The sequence below is a fragment of the Miscanthus floridulus genome, chromosome 8, assembly GCF_019320115.1.
Source record: "Miscanthus floridulus cultivar M001 chromosome 8, ASM1932011v1, whole genome shotgun sequence".
Classification (NCBI taxonomy): domain Eukaryota; kingdom Viridiplantae; phylum Streptophyta; class Magnoliopsida; order Poales; family Poaceae; genus Miscanthus; species Miscanthus floridulus.
Window position 1 is genome coordinate 54732416 of NC_089587.1, and position 23763 is coordinate 54756178.

General features: G+C 42.1%; 2 protein-coding genes across 3 annotated transcripts; one reads left to right on the forward strand and one right to left on the reverse strand.

Annotated features, from left to right (window-relative positions):
* Positions 1-348: 348 nt before the first annotated feature.
* On the forward strand, positions 349-3111 carry LOC136472102 (AP2-like ethylene-responsive transcription factor PLT2). The gene is made up of 8 exons (XM_066469829.1): positions 349-757; positions 868-950; positions 1884-1892; positions 1974-2068; positions 2174-2247; positions 2327-2377; positions 2521-2603; positions 2719-3111. The coding sequence occupies exons 1-8, from the start codon at positions 441-443 to the stop codon at positions 2898-2900; spliced, it is 894 nt and encodes a 297-aa protein (XP_066325926.1). The 5' UTR covers positions 349-440; the 3' UTR covers positions 2901-3111.
* A 1034-nt stretch (positions 3112-4145) lies between these two features.
* On the reverse strand, positions 4146-8542 carry LOC136472103 (uncharacterized). Of its 2 annotated transcripts, none has more exons than XM_066469831.1 (10): positions 8347-8542; positions 8066-8235; positions 7917-7981; positions 7708-7748; positions 6340-6428; positions 6146-6259; positions 5928-6005; positions 5611-5676; positions 4713-4793; positions 4146-4627 (listed from the first exon to the last, which is right to left on the reverse strand). In XM_066469831.1, exons 1-10 carry the CDS (start codon positions 8489-8491, stop codon positions 4514-4516), a joined length of 963 nt encoding a protein of 320 aa, XP_066325928.1. In that variant the 5' UTR covers positions 8492-8542; the 3' UTR covers positions 4146-4513. The 2 variants fall into 2 exon arrangements, with proteins under 2 accessions (XP_066325928.1, XP_066325927.1); XM_066469830.1 differs by having other exon boundaries at positions 7702-7748.
* Between the last annotated feature and the right edge of the window lie 15221 nt (positions 8543-23763).

Below are 23763 nucleotides of genomic sequence, written 5' to 3' on the forward strand. Positions count from 1 at the left end.
TAAAAATTGAGATGAATAAAAAACTTATATTTTATAGTTCATGTAGCAAAATCGAATGACCGCGATAACTGAGAGGAAGGTAAATTAGATTTCCCCCTATACCTCAAGCCCGATACGATGCATAAAAAAGGACAGCCCGCTACCGCAAAGTTTGCGCATGGCCTAATGACGAAGCAGGCCCACTAGAGACGCGAAACAAGCAAAGACCATCAGTGATCCGGGCCTGACCAAGCCTGGGCAGCCGCGCGCCGCCTTCACGGGCCTCCACGTCGACCGGACAGTTGGGTCCCGCTCGTGCTCCGCGCTGAGCTCTCGTCCCGACCTGACCTCCACCTCCACTCCACTCCACCTCGGCTAGGGACCAGAACTAGCTAGGGTTTGTGAAATCGTGACGCGAGCACTTGAAGATTCGCGAAAGCCAGCGCAACACACCCGCAGCGATGGCCACTGTCCACCCCCAATCGCCGGCGGGCCCCACCACCCCTCTTCCGCAGGAGGAGCGACACGGGGACGCCGCCCCGGACCCGCCCGCCGTCGTCTCCGGCGAACCCGCCGCCACCGCCGCGGTCGGAGCGGAGGCGGGCGGCGAGATCGCCGCGCTCGACAAGCAGCTCGCCGTCGTCGTCGTCGGCGGCGGCGAGGAGAGGAGGCCGGGCGGGGCCGGGGCCGCCAGCGCAGGCGGGGGAGGGAAGCTGGTGGCGGAGGCCATGCGCAAGTACGCCGCCCCGCGGTCGTCGCGGTTCCACGGCGTCACCAGGTATGATGAGCACGGCGGTGTGCTGCTGCCCGCCTGTCAGTCAGTGGCTTTGAGGTTGTGTGCTCTGGTTTGATTTGGGTGGTTGCTGCTTCTGCTCTGATCCGGGGCAGGCTCAAGTGGAGCGGCAAGTACGAGGCGCACCTATGGGACAACACCAGCCAGGTCAAGGGCCGCAAGCGCAAGGGCAAGCACGGTATGCACTCTACCAACCTCGAACCCGAGCTCTCGCTCACTGTAAAATCATCTGAATATTTTCGGCTACAACATTGCTACGGTTTAGTTAGGAATGCCAATGCCATGTGCACACGATTGTCTTTGGAAAGAAATTGTATGAAACGGTTATATGCGACACTGTCGCACAACACCCTACCGTGCGACACCCTGTGATTGTTTGATGCGTGTATCCAGGTCCCAACAAGTAAGGCAACCGCCGAATGGAGCGAGTAGCACAGCGCGTGATTCCTGCAAAGCCTGTGTGAATCCAAACGACTGAATGGAGCGAGTAGTACACGTGTCATGGGATCACAGGGTGTCGCACACTGGGTGCTGTGCGACGGTGTCGCATAAATTTTTTTCCCATAGCCTTTGGTAATCGGCGGCACAAGTATACTTAATACCAAACTGCAAGATCAGCTGTCCAGAATTATGTTTCTTTTTTTTTCTGCAGCAGATTAGATATTCAGTGAGATATAACTACAATCCTATTCCTGGCCTGTTTTCAGGGTGTCTTAATTGACACATCATGACTTCAATACACAAACCAATGGTCAGCAAGTCACCTAGTATTCCCTATAATACTTGTAGTTGAATAGATGGGGGTAGATCATGGGACTAGGATAGTACTAAAAATTGGGCTAACAAAGTTAGTACCTATGGATGCATCAGGTACCCATCAATCTTGTATTTGTGAATTGATGATCAAGATGAGTGTTATGCTTAACAATGCATTATTATGGTTCATGATTTTATCTGTTGCCTATGTCAATATTTGGATGAAGAGTCATCAACACCTGAAAGCTTACTTGTCCAGCAGTCCTCAAATTTCCTGTCTTCTTTAGCTGATCCTTCATTTAATGTTGTGCATTGAACATGGCTTCCGTTCTTGGCTGTCTGTTGTGATCTTCAGTATACTTAGGTGAGTGTTGCTATTCATCGAAGGGGGCTCATTTGGAACACAAAAGCTTCTCAAGTTTTAACTTCTTTTCTGCCATTACAGGCAGCTATGTTACTGAAGAGCAGGCTGCAAAGGCACATGATTTGGCTGCCCTTAAATATTGGGGCACAGGACCAAACACCAAACTGAACTTCAATGTAAGAATCACATGCTGTTTGGCACTTACTGATATGCTAGGAACTGGCATTCCTTGTTCAAGAACTGAAAAGTAAATTGCATTAATAGCTATTACGTGTTACCAGATTTCTGATTATGAGAAAGAAATTGAGGTTATGAAGACCATGTCTCAAGATGAATTTGTGGCCTACATAAGGAGGTCAGTGGTACAGTCAAAAAAATTATATTGTAGTAGTTATGTGCTGACTATTTTTTATTTTAATGGTTTATTATTATAGGCAAAGCAGTTGTTTCTCGAGAGGTACCTCATCATACCGGGGTGTAACCAGGTGCTATTCCTGCTTTGCTAAATGAACTGATAATCATTTGGTTTCCTTTGAACGGAGCAATTTTTTGTGTTGTGCTTAACCAGGGAAGTTTTAGTTGTCTGCTGCATGTTTGCAACTTTCTCTAATCAATGTTTTACGAACAGACGGAAGGATGGTAAGTGGCAAGCAAGAATTGGTAGGGTTGGTGAGAGTAGAGACACCAAAGACATTTACCTTGGGACCTTTGGTGAGTGAAGTTTTGTAATTTACTACTTATAACTTGTGGAACTTCCAAAGGTTTTCTATCAGCTAGAAAGCTACTGCCGCAATTATCCTTATTTGAAACTGACTATGGTTTGCAGAAACTGAAGAAGAGGCGGCAGAAGCTTATGACCTAGCAGCAATTGAGCTTCGTGGTGTTCATGCTGTTACCAATTTTGACATTAGTAACTACTGTGAAGTTGGTTTGAGAAAACTAGAAGGCCCGTCAGAGGTGGCGAAGCTGGATGGTCCGTCGGAGGCTATGAAGCTCGCTGGACAGTAGATACTTGAATAACATGTAAATTAGTTTCTGTTTCATTTCTTTTGTTGTCATGTTTTTCTCTCCTTTTGGTATTCGTGGTACCCTTTTTTTCCCCTTTTGTGAGTTCTCTCCTTGCCTTGTCAAGCCAGTATTTACTCGGCACCAAAGGACAATGTGATGTTGTATTTCAGCTTCGCAGAAAGGTCTTACCAACTTTTGATGTCAGCTGTCACTGCAGAAGTCACGTTGTCGTCGCTGGTTGGGGCGGTGGTTTTTACCGTGCTTTCCATAGACTTACACTACTGTTCAAGGATAAACATTCAGACTTCGAAATGTTGTACTGCAAGTCTGCAAATACCAAATAACATGATAGCTCCATTGTTCTGAGTTTCAGGGAACATGGGATGATTGCAATTACTACTACAGTCACAGAGTGGTGTGCCTCCAGTCATAAGAGAATGGCGTTTCAGATTGGGTGCAGTCTTATAACATTTAGAACTTGATTTGACACCCAATAGTGAGATTGGCCATTTAAAATTTAACGTTAATAGGTTTGAACCAAGGTAGTTATGTATCATATGATTTTGTTTTTCAAGATGAACTCGGCCTCTGTATAACAATGGCAGGGTTACACCATGGCTGATAAGCCAGGCTTATAAAATTTTAAGCTAGGATGGGTGAAGCCATTCATGTCTGGGTGTTTAGTTCGGGGACGGAGTCCTAGTGTTTAGTTGGGGACAACAGGGACGGAGTCATAGTGCTTAGTCGGGAGCACCAGGGGTGGAGTTAGTCACTTCTTATCTTTCGGGCAAGTTGATCTCATATGGCCCCGTTCGCTGGTCTGAAACTTGGCTGAAACTGACTGAAAAATACTGTTTTGGCTAAATTGTTGTGAGAAAAACATTGTTCCGGCTAAAAAAAGAAGCTAAACAAGCCGAATATGGAGTAAGCCGAACATGGCCAGCTGATCTCATAGGTTTGGTTGCTTTGTCAGACACTGTGTAAACTCACCGAGCAAGGTTATGGAAGGGTGATGTTAGCTTGGATATCGAGCTTAAGCTGGGTTTTTTTTTTTTTTTTTTTTTTTTTGCCAAGCAAGAGAATAGAAATGGCTTGCCTAATCTGACAAGGCAAAGCTTGCCCAAGCAAGCAAAGGCAGGCAAAATTGTTAAAAGAAACAAACATGCACCTTGTGGCCTTGTCTTCAAACCAACAGTATTGGTTTTTGAGCTTAGAGCTGTGGCACAATAGTGCTGCAGCACATACAAGGAATTCAGTTCTTTATCCGTCGATGTTTCTAACGAGGGAGAAATGAAACAGAATATGAACATAAGTTGCATTTCATTACATAGCGTGCAAAATTTTTCTAGTTTTTTGTGCTCAAATAATTACATTACATGCATTAAAAAAAGTAATTACATTACATAAACCACTAAAACATGCATACAGTTCCTACATAAACATTCGTCAATATAGCTTGTCAGTTCTTGGTACGTCCAGTTTCAGACTCTAGATCTTTCAGCTCAGCAGAACCAAAGGTTGAGGTGGCTTAGGCGAGAGACATGCAAGCAAAAAAATCTGTTTGGTGGCTGTGCATCTCCTAATCCTTTCCTGTTTTCATGACCTCTATAACTTTAATTGCCCTGACGATTGCAGCCAAGGTGGAGCCTCCGCACTTTCATCTTTCCATTCAGTGCCAGCGCAAGAACATCGTACTCTTCGACGTACCATAGCTCCGATATCGTCGCCTGAAAACAGTGATGATAAATAGGTAACCATGGATGCTATGTTTGCAGTCAACCAACTCATGGGTATGAGCAAAAAGAAGTCTACCTGGAAGCCACGAATCTTCTCATTAACTTGAACAACCAGCTCATGAAAGAACTTGACATGATCAAAAGATGATGCACTTTGCTACAAGAGGGTACAGAAAATGTTGTGTCACGTGAGATTAAATAATAAAGAATTAAATGTACCAAAGCAAACATTCAAAAATTATTACTGCATTATCTGCTATAGGATTACTGTACTTCCATGGACTATCATGTAGATAAAATTAGATGATGAAAGATGCCCTAAAAAAGGTGAAGAAAGTATTTAAAGCTTTTGTTTGGTTATTACACATCCTTAAGTAGCAAAATAAAGAGGCAACATCCTCTATAAGCCACAGCAGTTCCAAACAGACTCATATCCCCTGCAGTCAAGGCATACTGTAGAGGCATTAAGAGTCACTGGCATGTGGGCCAGAAGGGAGAGCAGGCCCACATATCAGTAACTCATAATGTCTCTGCAGAGGATATGAGTGCATTTCGAGCAGACCCTGCATCCCAGTCTGTGGGTTTTATTATGTGGTTTTACTTAAGAACCTAGCTGCCCAGTAGTTTGATGTAAACATCTTCTAGCGACCAAAATGGAAACAAATACTCCATATGGCATCGGTTTAAAGCATATTTTGGAAGGTGGGAGTCTTTAAAAGTATATTTGTATCTCTATTTTCTCTTACAACAACAATATATTGTCAATTGCTGCAAAATCAACACCATCCTAAAAATATTTTGAAGTTTGAATATGAATTTATCGATGCAATTTTTGTACACTAAACATATGTAACTTAGCAGATTCTTGGTCAAAGCTTGCAAATTCAACTTTCAAAGATTAGAACTAGCCTTAGATTGATGGAAAGATTGAATTGTGCAAACTGCAAAGTAAAAATTGATTATAAGTGGGATACCTCTTCTGGGAGCTTGGGATGTCCCAGAATTCGTGCAAAGGAGGTGTGAAGCAGCACAGGGTCATACTGTCAAATTCAAAAATCAGGTTAGGCAACAGATTCATTGAAATGTGCAAGATAATATGTAAATAGCCATCCGTACCAATAACTACATACTGCACCACTATATTTGAACATTAAATTTAGCTGGGTACCAAAATCAATTTGTTAGGCAAATGTTGTTCTTTTGTTGATGTTTCTTTATCAAGATAATGCTATCTCTTGGAAATGGAGTAAAAATTGGTTATCAGTTCTATCAAATTTTAAGCTGCTCATACCAGTTGCTTTTGAGGTGCTCGAGGAAGAGCTTCTCTCAATCTTGAGCGGATTTCAGCAGGATCAGTACCAGATTCAACCTAAACACACCAAATATAACTACCTATATTTCAGTTCGAATACTTCTCAGGAACTCAGGGTAGAGAATTGCATGGTAAGGTTACTTGAGCTTAATATCAAACAGAAAAAATCAGACAACAGGGTCTCTTCAGATCCAAACCTGCCACAGTCCAAGAAGCACACCAGTTGAGGTCAAAACCACTCTATCCAAAACAATTTTAAGTGGGCAAAGGTTTTCGGCAACTCTTTTTACTGCCTCCACTTCGGCTTCGATCTCAAGGACATCACATATAGATATGTCAATAAAACTTCCAACAGCCATGCTTAAAGAGGTTAATCAGAGCGTGCGCTCACCTCATCCTCGGTTGCTACGATGGGCTCCAAGTGATGGGAGGCATGAAACATGCTGAAGTGGTACATGCTCGTATTTTGGAACCAGATAGCTGCAAAACAAATCAACCAATCAAAGTGTTCAAGATCAAATGCTTCAACAAAGTTGTCGGTTTCTGTGGCACTAACCAAGCAATCAGCAGGCAACTGAACTGATAAGTGATAACTCTATTTAGCAGCATTCAAATGTCAGGCCAATTGAATTCAGTAGATGAAATTCTACAGTTCTACGGGCATGTTTGGTTGGAAGCCTGGATGACTTGCCTGGAGAAAAGTGTTGCCTGAGAGTTGCCTGGAATTCTGAGAGAATCTGCCTGGCCAGGCAAGTTGAGAGTTATTCGTTTGGTTAGATGTCTGGCCTGAAAAAGCTAATGAATAGAGATCATGTGTTTTCTTCTGTGCTGGAGAGGTAATTAATTCATTTTCTTAATTAATAATACGTCAAATATACATAAATAAACATACGGTGATAAAATAAAAATAGATAAGTGAGTTTTCTTAATTTATAATATGCTTAAATTAATGTGTTTTTTATTTATCTTTGTATAGTTAACATGTATTTTTATAATCTGATTAACCAAAATATATAATTTAGTAAATTGTTGTCACGTGTTTAATATTAGATAATCATGTTTAATAAGATTAAATAGGAAATATATTGATAAATTATGTCTTTTAGTATAATATATGATTTTAATACTTTTGATTAAATAATGTGAGGATAAATAAAAAATAAGTAATCAATATAAGAAATCTTAATCTGGGAAAAAATAATGGTTATGAACAATATAAGAATGTATTCATATCTATTGTAACTTTAATATTGTTTAAATAATATAGTACACCATTATAATATAAACAACAAAATAATATAAATCAATGCATTTTTTAAATAATAATAAAAAATAAATAATTTTAATAGATTATTTACTAACAATGCATACACCTGATTATTAAGGAATGGATAGAAGGATGTTTGGGCAGCCAGGCAACTAGTACTAATCAGTAATCAACTCCCACGTATGTTCTAAAACCGAGAAATCAGCAAGGAAATAAATGAAAAGAGAATAAAAAAACAAAATCTACACTCATTCCAACCAACTAGTACTAATCATCTCCCAGGCAACCAGCGTGCTGTAGCCAGGCGCTCGTTTTTGATGGCCTGGCTGAGGCTGCGCTTGCCTGGTCCAGGAACATTTCGAGGATACCAACCAAACGTATCCCAGGCAACACTCAGGAACGTACCAGGCGAGGCAAATCTGGTCCAGGCTTCCAACCAAACATGCCCTACATGTATGGGATGCCATAGCATAACAGAAGCTGTACCTGTACCTTGGTCAAAATAAGGAAGAAACACGTCCTTGACAGCTTTCCTGCAAACCCAAAACATACTGAATTAGTTCTTCTCACTTGCAGGACTGACCAACTATAGGCTAACTAACTTAGTTCTTCTCTCTTGCTGGGAGAGAGAGCATCATATTTCAGGAACAATTAACAGAATTGCAAGTTGCCAATAGATTTGGGCAAAGCACGTCACTCACGAGATCACAGCGGCGAACTTGGGATCCATATAGAGCACATTCGCGCGCACTGGCGGGTCGGCGGCCTGCGAAGCACATCTCAGTTCAGCGACACCATCCCAGCCAAGCACATGTCAACCAACGTGAGCAGCGAGGGGGTGAGCCCACACCTTGAGCCTGGGCACGACGGTGCCGTCATCTGCGGTGTCGAAGAGGTCCGAGAGCGTGAGCGACTGCGACGTCTCGCCGCCCTTCAGGAACGCCGCGCCGCGCTCGTCGAGGTCACGCGCCATCTTCGAGTAAAGCTCGGCGCGCCGGGCCGGCACCGAGCCGGAGCCGCCTGACGCAAAAAAAAACAGAAAATGGGGGGCGAGATTTCACGACTGGAACACATTATTGGTGGAAATCAAGAAACTGAGCGGATGGATGGGTTAAGGGGGTGGTTTGTTACGAGGAGAGACGGGAGGGTAGGAGGAGCCCATGGGCGGCCAGCGGAGGAGGACGAGGAGGAGGAGGGCGGCGGCCGGAAGGAACCAGACGGCGGTGCCCGGAGATCTGGGACGCGCGGAGAAGCTGCTCAGGGGCCTCGTGGCCATCAAATGTGGTCTGGTGACTACTGCTTGATCCGTGTCACCGTGTGACCATCAGTAAGCTTTATAAATTCTACCGTGGGCCTGTTAGCTTAGCAATTCTGGATGAATTGGGATGGTTTAAAGAAATGCTGCAGGAATCTGTGAGAGGAAAATACTATTTCGGATGAAAAAAGAAGTGGATTAAGCCAGATTTAAGGACACGCGAACGGGCCCGTATTGCCATACTGCCGAATCGGAGACCCTAAAAATAGACGCGCCTCCCCTCGTGCCGCGTTTGCATTAGTACTGGGACACGGAAAGAAGAATATAATTTTATTTTTAGGGGGGCTTAGGTCAGCCCCGTGGATGGCCTATTTGGCCTGCGTCCTGGTGGCTCATCTTTTTCTCATGATATTTTCTCCCTCTCCAAGACTCCAACGCTATTCGCCTCTGCTGCCCACCGTGGCACTGCAGTTCCGGCGAAGTCCTAGCGCATTCGCGACGACACCTTCTCCACCTCTCCCGCTAGCGCCATGGCAATAGATCTCCCCTATCCCGACCTGACTCAATCGCCTCCACCGCTATCAGGACCCCTAAACCATCCTCTCGGTATCCTATCTGTAGGTGCAATCTAAGCCCTAAGTGGGTTTTGGTGATGTTGACGACATAATTAAAAGACTAATGGCTTCTCCAAGTGTTTGACAGAGTATCATTAGTCCTGGGTGTAAAGAAACAAAGGAGAAGACCCTCCAATTCTTCTGGAAGGCTTGCAACAGCTCAAACAGCTAGTTTACTTCTTTTTATATTTTGAAATTGAGTTATAGGACAAGTCGTACTATCAAGGGGATACGAATGGTGTGATGGATGAAACCAAGTGGTCAAAACTCCATCTACATATCAAATAATCACAGCCATAAAAAGTCAACCGAGCTGAATTCTTATCTGCTCTGACCTGCGCGGAACCTCCGTGGTCTGACGCGGAGGCTCCAGGGTCTGTCAAACCTGATCGTTTTGTGGGTGACAGTGGTGGTATTTATACCTCACCCCTTCGCCCCCAACGGTCATCTTCTTCCCTGACTCATTCACTTCGAAGAGAAGCGCTCTCTCTCTCTCAAGCTCAGTGCCTCCCAAGTCCCAACTCCCTTGCTCAAGATCTCCGTGATTCCTTGAGGGATTTGGCTCTAGCGAGTATGAGAAAGCTCGAGAAGATCCTTCTCCTCCATTCTTGTGCACTTGGTGAAGCTCTAGCCGCTTACTATGTTTGTTACTCTTGAGCTTGGCTCCTAGACGGCTAACGATTGCCCGAGAGCTCCCAATCCTTTGTGGCTGAGCACTGGGATGTTTTGTATTACTCTTTATGACTTAGTGGAACCCTCCAATCTATTGCCTTGGTGATAGGTTGGAGAAGAGGAGTGAGTTCAAAGAGACTTCATAGCCTTTGTGGCTAACCTCAACAACGTGGACGTAGATAAGCCTTTGTGGTGAGTTGAACCATGAGATAAATCCATGTGTCTCTTGTGTTTGTGTTTGTGTTTGTTGTTGCTATTACTTGTGATTTGAATTGATTTTTAGGGTTTGCATCCGATCTACGAGTTCCTCATCTTCTAGGTGCAACCAACCGTTTGGATAGTCCAACAAACTCCCTAGGAAGACTGGTATTACATTCGATCTATTTTTCATCCACTAAATTTCGTAGTAGGTTGATTTCATACTCTGATCCCAAAGGTTCCACGCTTAGCCCTGGAACCTCCGTGCCCTGGAACCTCCACGCTTAGGGCTGGAGATTCAGCGTTCTGACTGGTTTCGTGAAGTTGATTAAATTTTAGAAAAATACCTATTCACCCCCCTCTAGGCCACTTGCTAGATCCTTTCAATTGGTATCAAAACGGGTTTCCTCGTGATAGCATTTAACTGTGTGAGGAAATGGCAAGTCCTAGAGAAAGGGAACCGGAGAAAGATGGAGAGGAACGTTATGAAGATGTTCCAAGTGAAGAACTAGAAGCTCCTGAGGATGATCCTGGAGCAGTGATTGAGCGACTTCCAAAGCTTAAGCTCGGTGGGAAGGGATCCTCCAAGGGAGACAAGCAAAGGGAAAAGAACAAGAACAAGGAGAAGAAGAAACTCAAAGCAACAAGAAAAGTGGAATCAAGTCCACAACCAAGCAGCGAGTTAGAGAATGGAGATGATGATGATGAGTACTATGCTCAAAGGCTACCAAAGAGAACACTCAAGTCCAACACCAAGAGATCATATTCGAGTGTATCCTTTAATTATGTTTCCGTAAATTTGCCTACTAACACTCACATCAACATACCCGTGGGCAAGTTACCCTAATTTGATGGGACTAACTTTACCAAGTGGAAACATATGATGAAGAGGGAATTCCCTGTGAGCCATTATAAAAGATCACAATTCCTTATGAGTCACTGAAAAAGTTCGATGGACTTTAGCGCCACTACTCTAATTTTTTTACCCCCCATGCCACTGTCGTCAGATGGGGCTCTAACAGTGTCAAACTGCAGGTGTGAAAAGTTAAAAATACCTTTAAGTCTAAATATGCCATTAATTTTTTTAGCATCTTAACGACTTCAAATGGAAAAACTCAAAACTAGAAAGTTATAGATCTCGTCGAGATCTACAATTTTTATATAAAAATTATTTTCATTTAATTCCAAAAAAAGATATGATTTGATATGATTAATATATCTTAGAAAAATCATATCTTTTTTTGATATTAAATGAAGATAATTTTTATATGAAAATTGTAAATCTCGACGAGATCTACAACTTTCTAGTTTTGAGTTTTTTCATTTGAAGTCATTAAGATACTCAAAAAATTAATGGCATATTGAAACCTAAGGGTATTTTTTACTTTTCACACTTATAGTTTGACACCGTTAGAGCCCAATCTGACGGCAGTGGTATGGAGGGCAAAAAAATTAGAGGAGTGGCGCTAAAGTCCACTGAACTTTTTTAGTGTCTCACAGGGAATTACGATCTTTTTTAATGGCTCACAAATAATTACCTCTATGATGAATGCTTATCTTATTGGACTCCATCCGAAGATGTGGAATATTGTGTGTGTAGGTTTGAAGATCCCGTTGATCCCAAAAATCCCACACCAAGAGAGATTCGCATGATACATCGTAATGCTCAAGCTATTAGTGCTCTTCTAAGTGCATTAAGCCCAGAAGAGTACAACAAAGTGATTGATTTAGAGATTGCTAAGGAGATTTGGGATACCCACGGGCGCTTGGATCCATCCTTCTAGACCGACTATAAATGTTTATACGACTCTGGCGAGAGCAACCCAACAACTTAGTTATGTTCCTCTTATGCTTGCCTCCTCGAGTGCCCTTGGCTCTGCCAGACCCTCCATGGTCTAATTTCTTACTATGAGGGTCTTGAGCGATTAGAAGAATTCTTGTGCATAGGGTGATTGTGTCGCTCATTTCAGCGCCTTGTCGAGCAAGAGGATCAGCTACTATGGTTAGAAGAATTCTTGTGACATCACCTGAGTTTTCTCACCATGATCATAGAGCTATTCTAGTGTTTGCAAGGGTTAAAATGTGTGGACACCTTTCCCTTGTTCACTTTACCAAATGCTCATCGAGGAAACCATAGACTTCTTTCCCACAGTTTCCCAGACACTGAGAAATCGATTGGATATATGGGCAGCAGGCGGCCTTTTCTCTCCCCTTATGCCACTTCTATCTATGTGCCGATATGACTCGGTCTATGATGACCTTCGGCCTTGTGGGGATATGGGCTCCCTTGAATCCAAAGCCGTCTTAGTGGGTTGATCGTTAGTTAATGTAAACCATTTGTATCAATCCCACGGTATCTTGTAATTATGGGAAGCAATAAGTCCAAATCCGTTGTTTTTTATGATCCGTTCCTGAATTTCTAGAGTGTTGATCCGTTTCCATAACTGACTTTAATTCCATAACCCCAACGAAACCTATCTTCTCACCTCCCAGGCTATATATATGGGCTATGGTCGTGGATCAAAAAACAACCTGCTTCATCCCAAACCTTCTGTGTCTTTGGTGCGAGTTGCTTTTCAATAGGCTCGAAGGCATGGAGAACGGCAAAAGGTCTGCTGAAGAAGCCCTTGATGAGTTTGTGCCATCACGCCAGCGTCTTTGTCATCAGGAGGATGCAACCCATGATCTTGTGTGGACAAACCTTCATCTAAACACGTTGTAGGATGCTCTCACCGTCTCAGAACATAGGGCTGACTCCACTCAAGCGAAGCTAGCCGAGGCTGAGTCCAGAATCATGGGTGACATGTCCATCACAATTTTCTATTTTTTTTAGTTTTATCTTCAAGATCTTGATTATCTCTCCCTTGAATCTTTCTAGACCTATTGGCCCAGTTGGAAAGCCTTCAATCAGCTATAGAGTATGCGGTAGGGTTCATCAATGCCAGGGGTGCCATGCCGGTGGTTCACCTATATGATATCCCAAATCGTGTCAGAGAGGTTGCCCTTCATGGTGTTCATCATGGTGCTGTCGTGGCATTGGCTATCACGCAACCTCATTCTGGCCACGAGCTTTGACTTCTTCCCCATGGTTTCCCAGCCACCGAACACCCTGAGGACCATGAGCGCCTGGTCAATGACTTCTTCAACACCGCCAACTCTGTAGCCCTTGCTTCCTAGGCAGAAGACATTGTGAATAGTGTTCCCTATCCTTTAGCTTGTAATAGGAGAAGCCAGCAAACAATCTCTTTGTTTTAAGTGGATTTTCTTTTGCCCTGTACTTATGTTCCATGTATCAAATTGTCTGTGTTTGTTTTTGCTCTATAGGTGATACATATCGTATCGGCTTTTATCCCTTTAGGTCTATTTTTGAACTAGAGGCGATACCCTTCTGGTACCAGCTATTAGAGCTGATGACTGAACAAATCGGCTATCAAGTATTAATCCAAATGCTAGGATAATATTTCTTTAAATATTTTCCATTGATTGCTCTATTAAACTCCTCTTCTCCTCCTAGTGTTTCTAGAATATAAGCATTGCCAGACGCATAATATTTAATACGATAAGGTCCTTCCCAATTAGGTGACCACTTGCCGAGCTTGCTATCTCTTGATCCGATTAGTAATTTCACCTTCCAGACCAAGTCCCCTTCAGAAAATTGTTTGCTCTTGACCTTCTTATTGTAATACTTCATAATTCTTAGCTTATTGGCTTCAATATTCTCAAGAGCACGTAGTCAATGACAACTTAAGTTTTCTAAGTCATCTATCATAAGATTCTTATAAACTTTGGCTAACAAATCATTTTGTAGCGTGACAAACCTCGATCTAGTTTGAATCTCCCAGGGAAGGACTGCATTATGACCATACACAAGTTCATAAGGTGACGCTTTAATCGATCCATGACAGGCCATCCTATATGCCCATAATGCTTTATTAAGTGTTGAATGCCACTTCCTTGGCTGTTCTTCGATCTTTTTCTTGATCAGCTTAATCATAATTTGATTGGACGCTTCTACCTGACCATTAGCCTGAGCATAGTAAGGAGAAGAATTTAATAACTTAATTCCCATACTAGCAGCAAAATCTCTAAACTCTTCTAATATGAACATTGTCCCCTGATCAGTAGTGATAGTTTGAGGAATCCCTAAACAATACATAATATGCTCCTTGACAAAATCAACCATGCTCTTTGAGGTTACTGCCTTCAAAGGAATTGCCTCAACCCATTTCATGAAGTAATCTATTGCTACTAATATAAACTTATGTCCTTTACTTGAAGGCAGAAAAATCTGGCCAATTAGATAAATTCCCCAACCTCGAAATGGTCTTGGTTTGATTATTGGATTTATAGCCAATGCGGGTGATTTCTGAATATTACCAAAACGTTGACAATCCTGGCACCCCTTATAATATTCAAAATAATCTTTCAGTATTGTTGGCTAGAAATACCCGATCCTACGAATAATCCACTTCATCTTATAAGCCGATTGATGAGCTCCACATATCCCTTCATGTACTTCACCCATCAGCACTTTAGCCTCTTCTTGATTTAAGCATATAAGCAACACCACATCGACTATCTTGTAATATAGCTGATCATCTAGCAAAATATACTTAGTTGATTTATACCTTAGTTTTCTAGTAACCTTCTGTGATGGATTCTTAAGGTAATCGGCTATTTCAACTCTCCAATCATTAGTCAAGGTTTCACTACTTAAGATCTCTTGAAACACTCGATAACCTGACGCACTTTGAGCTAACCAATTAGCCTCTCGATTCTATGCTCTTGGGATATGTTGAAGAGAAACATGAGGAAACTCCTTGAGTAACTTCTGGCATTCATCATAGTATCCCTTCATAATTTCATCTTTACATTCATACAAGCCGATCAAACTGATTAATAATCAACTGTGAATCTCCAAATACTTCAATTGACTCGGCTTTTACTTCATGAAGAAGTTGAAGTCCCTTAAGAATAGCTTCATATTCTGCTTGATTGTTGGTAGTCATCGGTCCAGTCAGAAAACCAAACTCAAAACTTGCCCCCCAAAGTAAAATAATAACAATACCAACGCCACCACCTTGCTTGCATGATGATCCATCAAAAAATAATGTCTAAGGTACCAGCTCTACATAGCCAATACTTGGCTTATGATGTTGGGTGATAAAATTGGCTATTACTTACCCTTTGACTGCTTTTGCTGATTCGTACCTCAAGTCCAATTCTGACAACACAAGAATCCACTTCCCCATTCTTTCATTTAATATCGGCATTGATAGCATGTGCTTGATCACATCAGCCTTGGAAACAACTATACACTCAGCCGATAACAAGTAATGTCGTAACTTAGTGCAAGAGAAATATAAGCACAAGTATAACTTTTTGATGGGAGAATATCTTGTTTCTGGATCCAAAAGCCTTCTACTTAGATCGAACATGACTTGTTCTTTTCCTTCAAACTCTTGCATTAAGGCCGATCCAATCGTTTGGTCATCGGCCGATATGTATAACTTAAAATGCGTACCTTGCTGAGGAGGGACCAGCATGGGTGGATATTCTATGTATTCTTTTATCTCCTCAAATGCCTTTTGTTGTACGTCACCCCACTTAAATTCTTGATCATTTTTCAACTTCAACAAGGGAGAAAATGGCAGAACCTTTTTCGACAAATTTGAAATAAACATTCTGATAAAATTAATCTTACCAAGTAAAGATTGTAACTCTATTTTAGTAGTCGGGAGCACTGCCTCATCAATTGCTTTCATACTTTTTTGGGTTAATTTTGAGCTAAAGGCGATACCCTTCTGGTACCGGCTATTAGAGCCAATGACTAAACAAATCGGCTGTCAAGCACTGATCCAAACGCTAGGATAATATCCCTTCAGACACTTTCCATTGATCGCTTCTTGGCAGGTTGCACCAACACTCTTCAGACCAAAGATCAAACAATTGATCGATCTAGGCCAGGTATCTCATTGTATTCCTAAGCAAAACAATCTTTAGATTCTTTTAATAAACTCATCAGCTCTTGCTTATACTCAGGATCTAACTTAGCATTCACATACATCGGCGTAGGCCTATCTCTAGGACCAATGTCTATCTCCTCTAATTCATCGGCCGATGTAAAGCCATGCCCTAGCTTTCCACATGTACCATCTATTGGATTGTTCATTAAAACAAACTCTTAGAGCCGATTGCTTGGATTGGCTGTTGGCTTTCATTATTGATCTTAATAAAGCCTCCTTCCCATAATTTGTTAGAAAAACATTCAAAGTCTTCTAGTTCCCAATACATTAGATCAGCTGTTGCTATACTCATAGAATCATCAGCATGAACTAGCTCAACATCGTCTCCATGCCACTGAATTAAGCATTGATGCATAGTTGATGGTACACAACAATTTGCATGAATCCAATCATGACCAATGAGTAAACCGTATGAACCTTTTCCATCAATCAATCAATGGTGAAGAATGTGGTGAATAAAGTTTTACTTTCAATTGTCAATTCGATGTTCATTACCCCCCTAGTCTTGGATGCATTACCCCCCAAATCCTTAAACATCATGTCGGTCTTAATCAGATATCTTGGTCCCTTGCCAAGTTTATGAAAAGTAGTATAAGGCATAAGATTGATAGAAGCACATCCATCCATCAATATTTTGCTCATCGGCTTATCATCAACGAAACCTTTTACATATAAAGCTTTTAAGTGCCGATGCTTGACTGGCTTATTGAATATAGCTTGATGTACAACTATCAACTTGGCAACTATCTCCTCATACTCCAATTTATCAAAATCTAAATAGACTTCTTGATCTGCTGGAGCTCTAAATTCTGATGGTAACAGAAAAGCCATCTAAATATTAGCTGATGGTACCTCTATCGGTTGTTTGTTTAGCACGCCACACTTGAGGTTTACCAGATGCTTGAGACTATTCTAGCTCTATGTTCCTTAGGCGTTGTACCCTTCTTTTTCTAGCTTCTTGTCAAATCTCCTAGACACTATTGCCTTTCCTGCCAAACATACTCTTCCTCATTATCTTCTTCTTCACAATCAGCCCAATTTTGATCAACAACTCCTTTCCCGAGCCAATTGTGAACACTTCTATTTTTTAAGCATCGATCCATATTATTATGATGATACTCATCTTGAGCATGGATAGACTGGTGGTTGGCTTGAGATTGCCTAAACTCCCAATATTGTTCACTTCACTCTGGGCAATTATTTCTAGTAGGCAATTTCAAATCTTCATTCCAACAACGTCTGAAGAAAGGACAATTCCAATATGACTCAGCTTGTTTTCTTTCATACCTCTCTTTCTCTTGTTGACGCTGGTATTCTTTCTCTTCTAACCAACGCTGATAATTCTTTTCCTTTTGCCATTGCCATTTATTCAACAAAATTCAAGATATGACATGCGGCCTTATCGCCCTATCCCTTGACGTCTCTCCCTGCTCATATCGGCTCTTCTATTGGTCATGACCCCTTCTAATCTCTCTATATTCATTAGCTGATATTTGCATCTCAGGATCGACTATTCTAGTTTCTCTTGCTCTAGTTGATGTCAGGACCTTAGTCTTCCCTTTGAGCAACTTTGCATCAACCATATTCTGATCTCTTGGAAAAGGATTATCATCAACTCTCATCTTCTGAGGTGTATCAAATTTAAGCTTCCCTTACTGAATACCCTTCTATATATGTTGCCAGAAAATTCTACACTCGTTAGTAGAATAAGAAGTAGCATTATGAAATTTACAGAACTTCTTATTCTTCAACTGATTAGGAGGTAACATAACATGGTTGGTGGGTAATTTGATCTGTCCCCTCTCAAGCAAGAAATCAAAGAGCTTGTTCGATTTTGTGACGTCGAAATCATAGCTCTCTTCGATTCCTCTTCTCCAAGGATTTGGCACCATTACTGTCTTCTTACCCTAATTCCATTTGGCCATAGCAATCTCTTCTTCTTCTTCATCCTCATCACCATCATCAACTAATATGGATTATAGGCTTTGACAATTACGACACTCTTCTATAATCGGGTATCTCTGCGCATATTCTAGAATTGGCTATTGAGCGCTGCCACTCGTTGAGCCAACTGGCCTAAATTGTCAAACTCTTGCCCCAGCAGCTTCTCTCTTTACGTTGGCAACATCCCTTGAATGGCCAAAGCAGCTAGCTAATCATCAGTCAAGTTCAATGAGAAGTACAAATTTTTGGTCTCTTAGAACCTCTAAAGAAACTCGATGCCCGATTCATTAGTTCTCTGTCTTATGGTTGTCAAATTGGTAATTTTCTTTTCTCCTGTCCTAGTATAAAAATATGTATAAAACTTCTTCTCTAGGTTAGCCCAATTAGCAATGGAATTGACTGGTAATGATGTAAACTAAGTGAAGGCTGGTCCTGACAGGGACAAGGAGAAGAAACAAACTCGATGGGCCTCTTCAATGGATGCTTCGCCCAACTATGTAAGATACCAACTGACATGTTCTATTGTACTTGTGCTATCTTGGCCAGTGAACTTAGCAAACTCTGGGAACCTGTAATTTATAGGAAAAGCAACCAAATCATACCACTCTGGATATGGACGTTTGTATGAAAAGGTCTGCCCTTTTGGCTTCAAACCGAACTAATCCTTCATCATCTTGGTCACTCTGAGCAACAACTCATCAGCGTTTGAATCTAGATTTCTCTGTAATTATTGACCCATCTATGGATTAAAATTTCAGGTACCTTGATACCTCGTATTTGGAATCATATGAAGGGTATTGTAATATGTGCCATAATGATATCCTTGTGGAATCTCTATCTGTTGGGTCCTTTGCTGGTTTGCTGCTTGAAGTCTCTGGTTGTAAATATTAGGATCTACATCTCTACGAATCCTTTGAACTGATGGAGCTATTTTTTTAGCTAACAATGGTAGGTCGATCTAGATCGATCTAGATCAGGTAGGTTGATGTTGCTAAAAACTAATGACAATAAAAACATCAGCAAGATTGATAACTTAATGAATCTATCAAAAGGATGCCACCCTTAGGTAGAGCCAATAACTTGACCTTAATCTAATTTGAGCAGTGGAGGTCAAACTTAACCGATGCAGCCGTACTTGAACAAGACAAGAATCGACAACTAGCTTATGCTAGAGCTCGTAGTGGAGGTCGAACTTAATTGATGCAGCCTTACGAATAGAAGTATAAGCTATGACAGTACTTACAGACAAGTCAAAGGTCAGCCGAACCGATGTAGCCCTGCTTGTTGATGACGTTACTATTTCTATAGTCAGCGACTTTGCAACAAAACCCTTGGATCTTCTTATCTTTACAATGGCAAGGCCCTAGACCATCCCCGCACGTGTCGGAGCGGCGAGCGGTGGCACTAGCACTCACCTAGGATTCGACGCGAGACAATGGGTGGTGGTTGCATGAGCTAGGATGTCATAGAGGGACCTCTCCACGATGGCGGACACCCCATGGCAATGGCGATGGTGTTCTGGTGAGCCATAACAACAATAAGGCAGTAGGGGTAGTGGGTGAGTACGACAACTAACCAGTGACCTTACCAAGAAGCTGGCTTAGCTAGAGATGACCTTAGCGAGGCTGGCCACATGCGTGCGGTGAGGTGAAGGGTAGACCCCAAAGGCACGGCCGTGTCAGCGGCGAGGAGGCGGCACTAGAGCTACGACTAGCATGCGCATGATGAAGAGGGAGCCAAGGCGAGCTAGTCATGCAGAGGGATTGGCATAGGGTGAAGTGGTGGAGACTGGCTATGACCTGGGTGGTGATGGGCCTTAACGGCACGGTGGTGGGCAAAGCTCCAAAATTGGAGCTCGGTGTGACACGAGTCAAGGCAGGGTAGGGTCGGCTAGAGAGGGGGTGTGAAGGCGAAGATGAGAGCATGAGGAATTGATGAGAGGTGCTCGTTCTCTGGCTTCACCATGACACGACTCGATGATGGTGGAAAATAGAGGGAGAGAGAGACGGCAAGGCAACTAGGCTCGGCTCATCCATGCCTTGGCGGGACACGGCCGATCAGACTTAAGGTGGTGTCTGCGCACCTACTACACAACAATGTGGCCAAACCACGTACATGCACATGGAGGTAGGTGGGGGCACGGTAGGTGTGGCCATAGCGCCATTAAGGCAGGACAACGGCGTGGGGCAGCCCACGTGCGAACTAGGACAAGGCAAATGGCAGCAGCATAGTGCATCGGTAGCGGTAGCATTAGGACACGAGGTGGGTCGGTAGTGTGGATGCGACGGTGAGTTGATGGCGCCAGCAACGGCTCCGTCGTGGCGCGTGTGGCGCAGTCGGTAGTAGTAGTGGTGGTTCTGCATGGTGGGGCCAGCAGCAGCTGAGATCTGGCCAGGCCAGAGGCGGCCATGGCCAGCCATGCGTGGCAGTGTGCACATGCACATGCACGACCAACACGATGATGCCGAGTGCCTAAGCGCGGTGATCACGGCCACGCGACCAACCAGCCCAAAACCGTGACACACGAATTTTAAAGCGCTCAACACGACCAAACGGTTGCTCCTAAACCTAAACCATCTTCACCATGCTCAATATGGCACATGAGACTACCAAATCGAGCTATAACACTACACCACTCCTTAACCCAATCTCTTACAATAAATTGCTAAACATAGCAGTGTCTAATTGTTGGCAGACTTGAAAATTTTTAAGTTTTTTAGCTGAATTTGATTTCCATTTGTGATTTCTAAGCTAGTGGAAATATTAGCTCGTACTATCATTTTTTGACCACAAGTATTTCATTGTCATCTACAAAGTTTGTACTTCAAACTTTATTTAAGTATCACATACATGTTCTATAGCATTTTTGCTTAATAAAAATTGATTTTAAACTCTAAGTGATATAACATGACTATCAAATCGACTTTCGTTTCGTCTTTTAGTTGATTGTTTTGAGTTACAGAAATTGATCTACACACTTTATTACATGCATTAACATATAAATATGATGCTCAAGACATGTTTTAGTAAATAATTTATAGTGTAATACCAAGGGTGTTACAGTGCTCTAGATTCCTCTCCTTAAAGACTTATCGATAAGTGATCATTCGAGACTTATAGGACAACTATGAGGGCCACATAGCTCTGGCTTTAGTCAAGTACAAGGACCTTTTCTAGCTTGTTAGTGGTTACCTTTATGGCACAAAAGGGGCTTGCTAAATCAGGTATAGTGCGGCCTCTGTCCTTATGTGTATAGCCTGCGTGGAATGTGCCATTTAGAAGGGAAGCTCTACATATGTTTACCAATTAGAATCCTAGCAGCCCTAACTTGTTAGATGAACCTTTGAAAGACTTCATAGTGAACCCTGTCTACTCACCTTAGAAGTGTTTTGGGAGTTATAAACCCAGGCATATGGGTACCATGACTCACAGTGAAAGTGTACAACCTCTACAGAGTGTAAAACTGGTACATCAGTCGTGCTCACGATCACAAGTGGCCTTGGAACCCTTATGAAATAGATGATCACTATTAATTAATTGTTTATGCAATTCATTATTCATGTTTACCTGATCATGTGTTTATATGGGCTTGTGATAAACTTGTTGCTACTCAAATTGCTAAAAGATGACTCACTAAAAGCTAATGTAGTTAAACCAGTGTCAACCTTTTGAGCCTCATGAACCCCACATTATATTTGTTGAGTACGACATGTACTTATGCTTGCTTTACTTTTCAATACTTTGGAAAAGTCATAGATGGATACTAGATTGCTAGAGTCTAGGGGAGTTAGGCTTGTGATCAATCAACCAGTTGTCCCTATGGTGTTGGTGACTACACCCGAAGATCGAAGTTGTCCTACCGATGCTTATTGTCTAAGGTTATATCCTTTAAACAAAGTATGTTATATATTAAACATTATCTTATGATATTACCCTTATTTGTAGCTATATGTGATATTTGACTTCCTAGGCTCACATATGGTGTGTATCTGGTTTTATCCTTAAAACCAGGTGCTATAGAGTGGTATCAGAGCAATGATGACTGTAGGACGCAAGCCTAGATAGAACTAGCTATATTAGTATGCTTTGATCTTTGTTCCCTTCTTGCTTTCTCTTTGACCTTGTTATTTGCCAAAAGTTAAGCTAGCATTAGTCTCTATTTTATTATAAAAAAATCTTTGTCTCAAATCTAAACTTTTTCTCAATAGATGGTATGTAGCTAGAAGACCGCCCGCATTAGCTATAGAGGACCATGCTTCACTAGAGGAAATCATCCCCTAGGTGTGGGGTGGACCAAGGAGTTCTATTTCAAGCGTGGGGACGACACAACCTACGTCCATTCCCTACTCATGAAGGTGCTTGTATGCTACTACTACGACTTGTATCCCATTGTGCAATATCATTGCACGGAGTATCAGCACCCCCATGAAGCTACATACTAGAAGATAGACTTGTTTGTCACTGCTTAGGATGAAGCTCGGAAGGCTCATAGGGTGGAAACCAGTCATACCCTCCTTGTGAGTTGTGCCACTATGGAGGAAAGTATGGAGGATGCAGCCTATCAAGCTTATATGATATATCGTGCCCGGTGTTTTGAGAAAATGAAGGAAGATCCATTCAGGTTCCTTCCTCGCTGTGACCCTAAAAAAGATGGATGGGAGATGATGGAGCCTTAAGGTCTTGATGCAACTACAAAGGCGATGGTCCGTTTTGCTAAGGAGATACTCTAGAAGAATGATGTCCTTAAGGAAGAATTGGAAAAGAAAAAGAAGGCTCGCAAACGTGTTGCAAGGCAGCTTGATGAGTATAGGATCCACTCAAGATGCCTAAGATCTATGAGAAACTATCCAAAGTTCATCACCATAGGAGTTTTTGAGTCCCTTATGTAATAAAGACGCTAGTGGCGCGAGTTAAGTCAAGTCAATAGTCTTTATCTATGGCTAGTGAACCTTTCGTGTTTGGTTGGTTGTTTTTATGATAATGTTTGAGTTGGATCTTTGTATTTAGTGTAATGATCTTGTGGGGTTTGTCCACAATTTCATTTAGTTTACAAGTCTAAGTTCAAGGATTAATGAAATAAATAGTTGGGTTTTGGTTATCTCCTATTTTATATATCCTGTCTTTTGGATGGATACCAGATTGCTAGAGTCTAGAGGAGTTAGGCTTGCGATCAATCAGTTAGTTGTCCCTATGGTGTTGGTGACTACACCCAAAGATCGGAGTTGTCCTACTACTGCTTGCTGTCTAAAGTTATATCCTTTAAACAAAGCACGTTACATATTAAGCATTGTCTTATGATATTACCCTTATTTGTAGCTATATGTGATATTTGACTTCCTAGGCTCATATATGGCGTGTATCTGGTTTTATACTTAAAACTAGGTGCTACATTAGACTTGGAAAACAAAAAAGAGAAAAACAAATGGCTCAAGGCAAAGGTGATATCCATAGGAGCTTTTGGTTTGGTGATCGAGATACTTAGCGAGTGTGATCACATTTAGGATCGATAGCCATACTATTAAGATGAGTGAAACTCGTATCGAAATGTGGTTTTCAAAGTGCCACTAGATGCTCTAACTCATTGCATATGCATTTAGGATCTACTGGAGTGCTAACACCTTTGAAAATGTTTGTGAAAATATGCTAACACATATGCATAAGGTGATACACTTAGTGGTTGGCACATTTAAGCAAGGGTGGAGAAGTTGGTGAAGTAAAGGAGGTGATTGTCACTATGAAACAGTGATCAGACGTAGGCCTCAGCTAGACTTGCGCATCGGTCATGTGTTCCAGTGAGGGTGTGGTCTTAGCATAGTGACCGAACGTGGGTGCGAACTTG

What these genes read in the sequence shown, in the direction of transcription:
- LOC136472102 (XM_066469829.1), top strand. Translation starts at nt 441, where the DNA reads ATGGCCACTGTCCACCCCCAATCGCCGGCGGGCCCCACCACCCCTCTT. An exon ending in CGGTTCCACGGCGTCACCAG is followed by an intron (nt 758 to 867) that starts GTATGATGAGCA and finishes GATCCGGGGCAG; the next exon opens with GCTCAAGTGGAGCGGCAAGT. An exon ending in TCATACCGGGGTGTAACCAG is followed by an intron (nt 2,378 to 2,520) that starts GTGCTATTCCTG and finishes TTTTACGAACAG; the next exon opens with ACGGAAGGATGGTAAGTGGC.
- LOC136472103 (XM_066469830.1), bottom strand. Translation starts at nt 8,491, where the DNA reads ATGGCCACGAGGCCCCTGAGCAGCTTCTCCGCGCGTCCCAGATCTCCG. An exon ending in TCGTAGCAACCGAGGATGAG is followed by an intron (nt 6,260 to 6,339) that starts GTGAGCGCACGC and finishes GATGTCCTTGAG; the next exon opens with ATCGAAGCCGAAGTGGAGGC. An exon ending in TGCTTCTTGGACTGTGGCAG is followed by an intron (nt 6,006 to 6,145) that starts GTTTGGATCTGA and finishes TGGTGTGTTTAG; the next exon opens with GTTGAATCTGGTACTGATCC.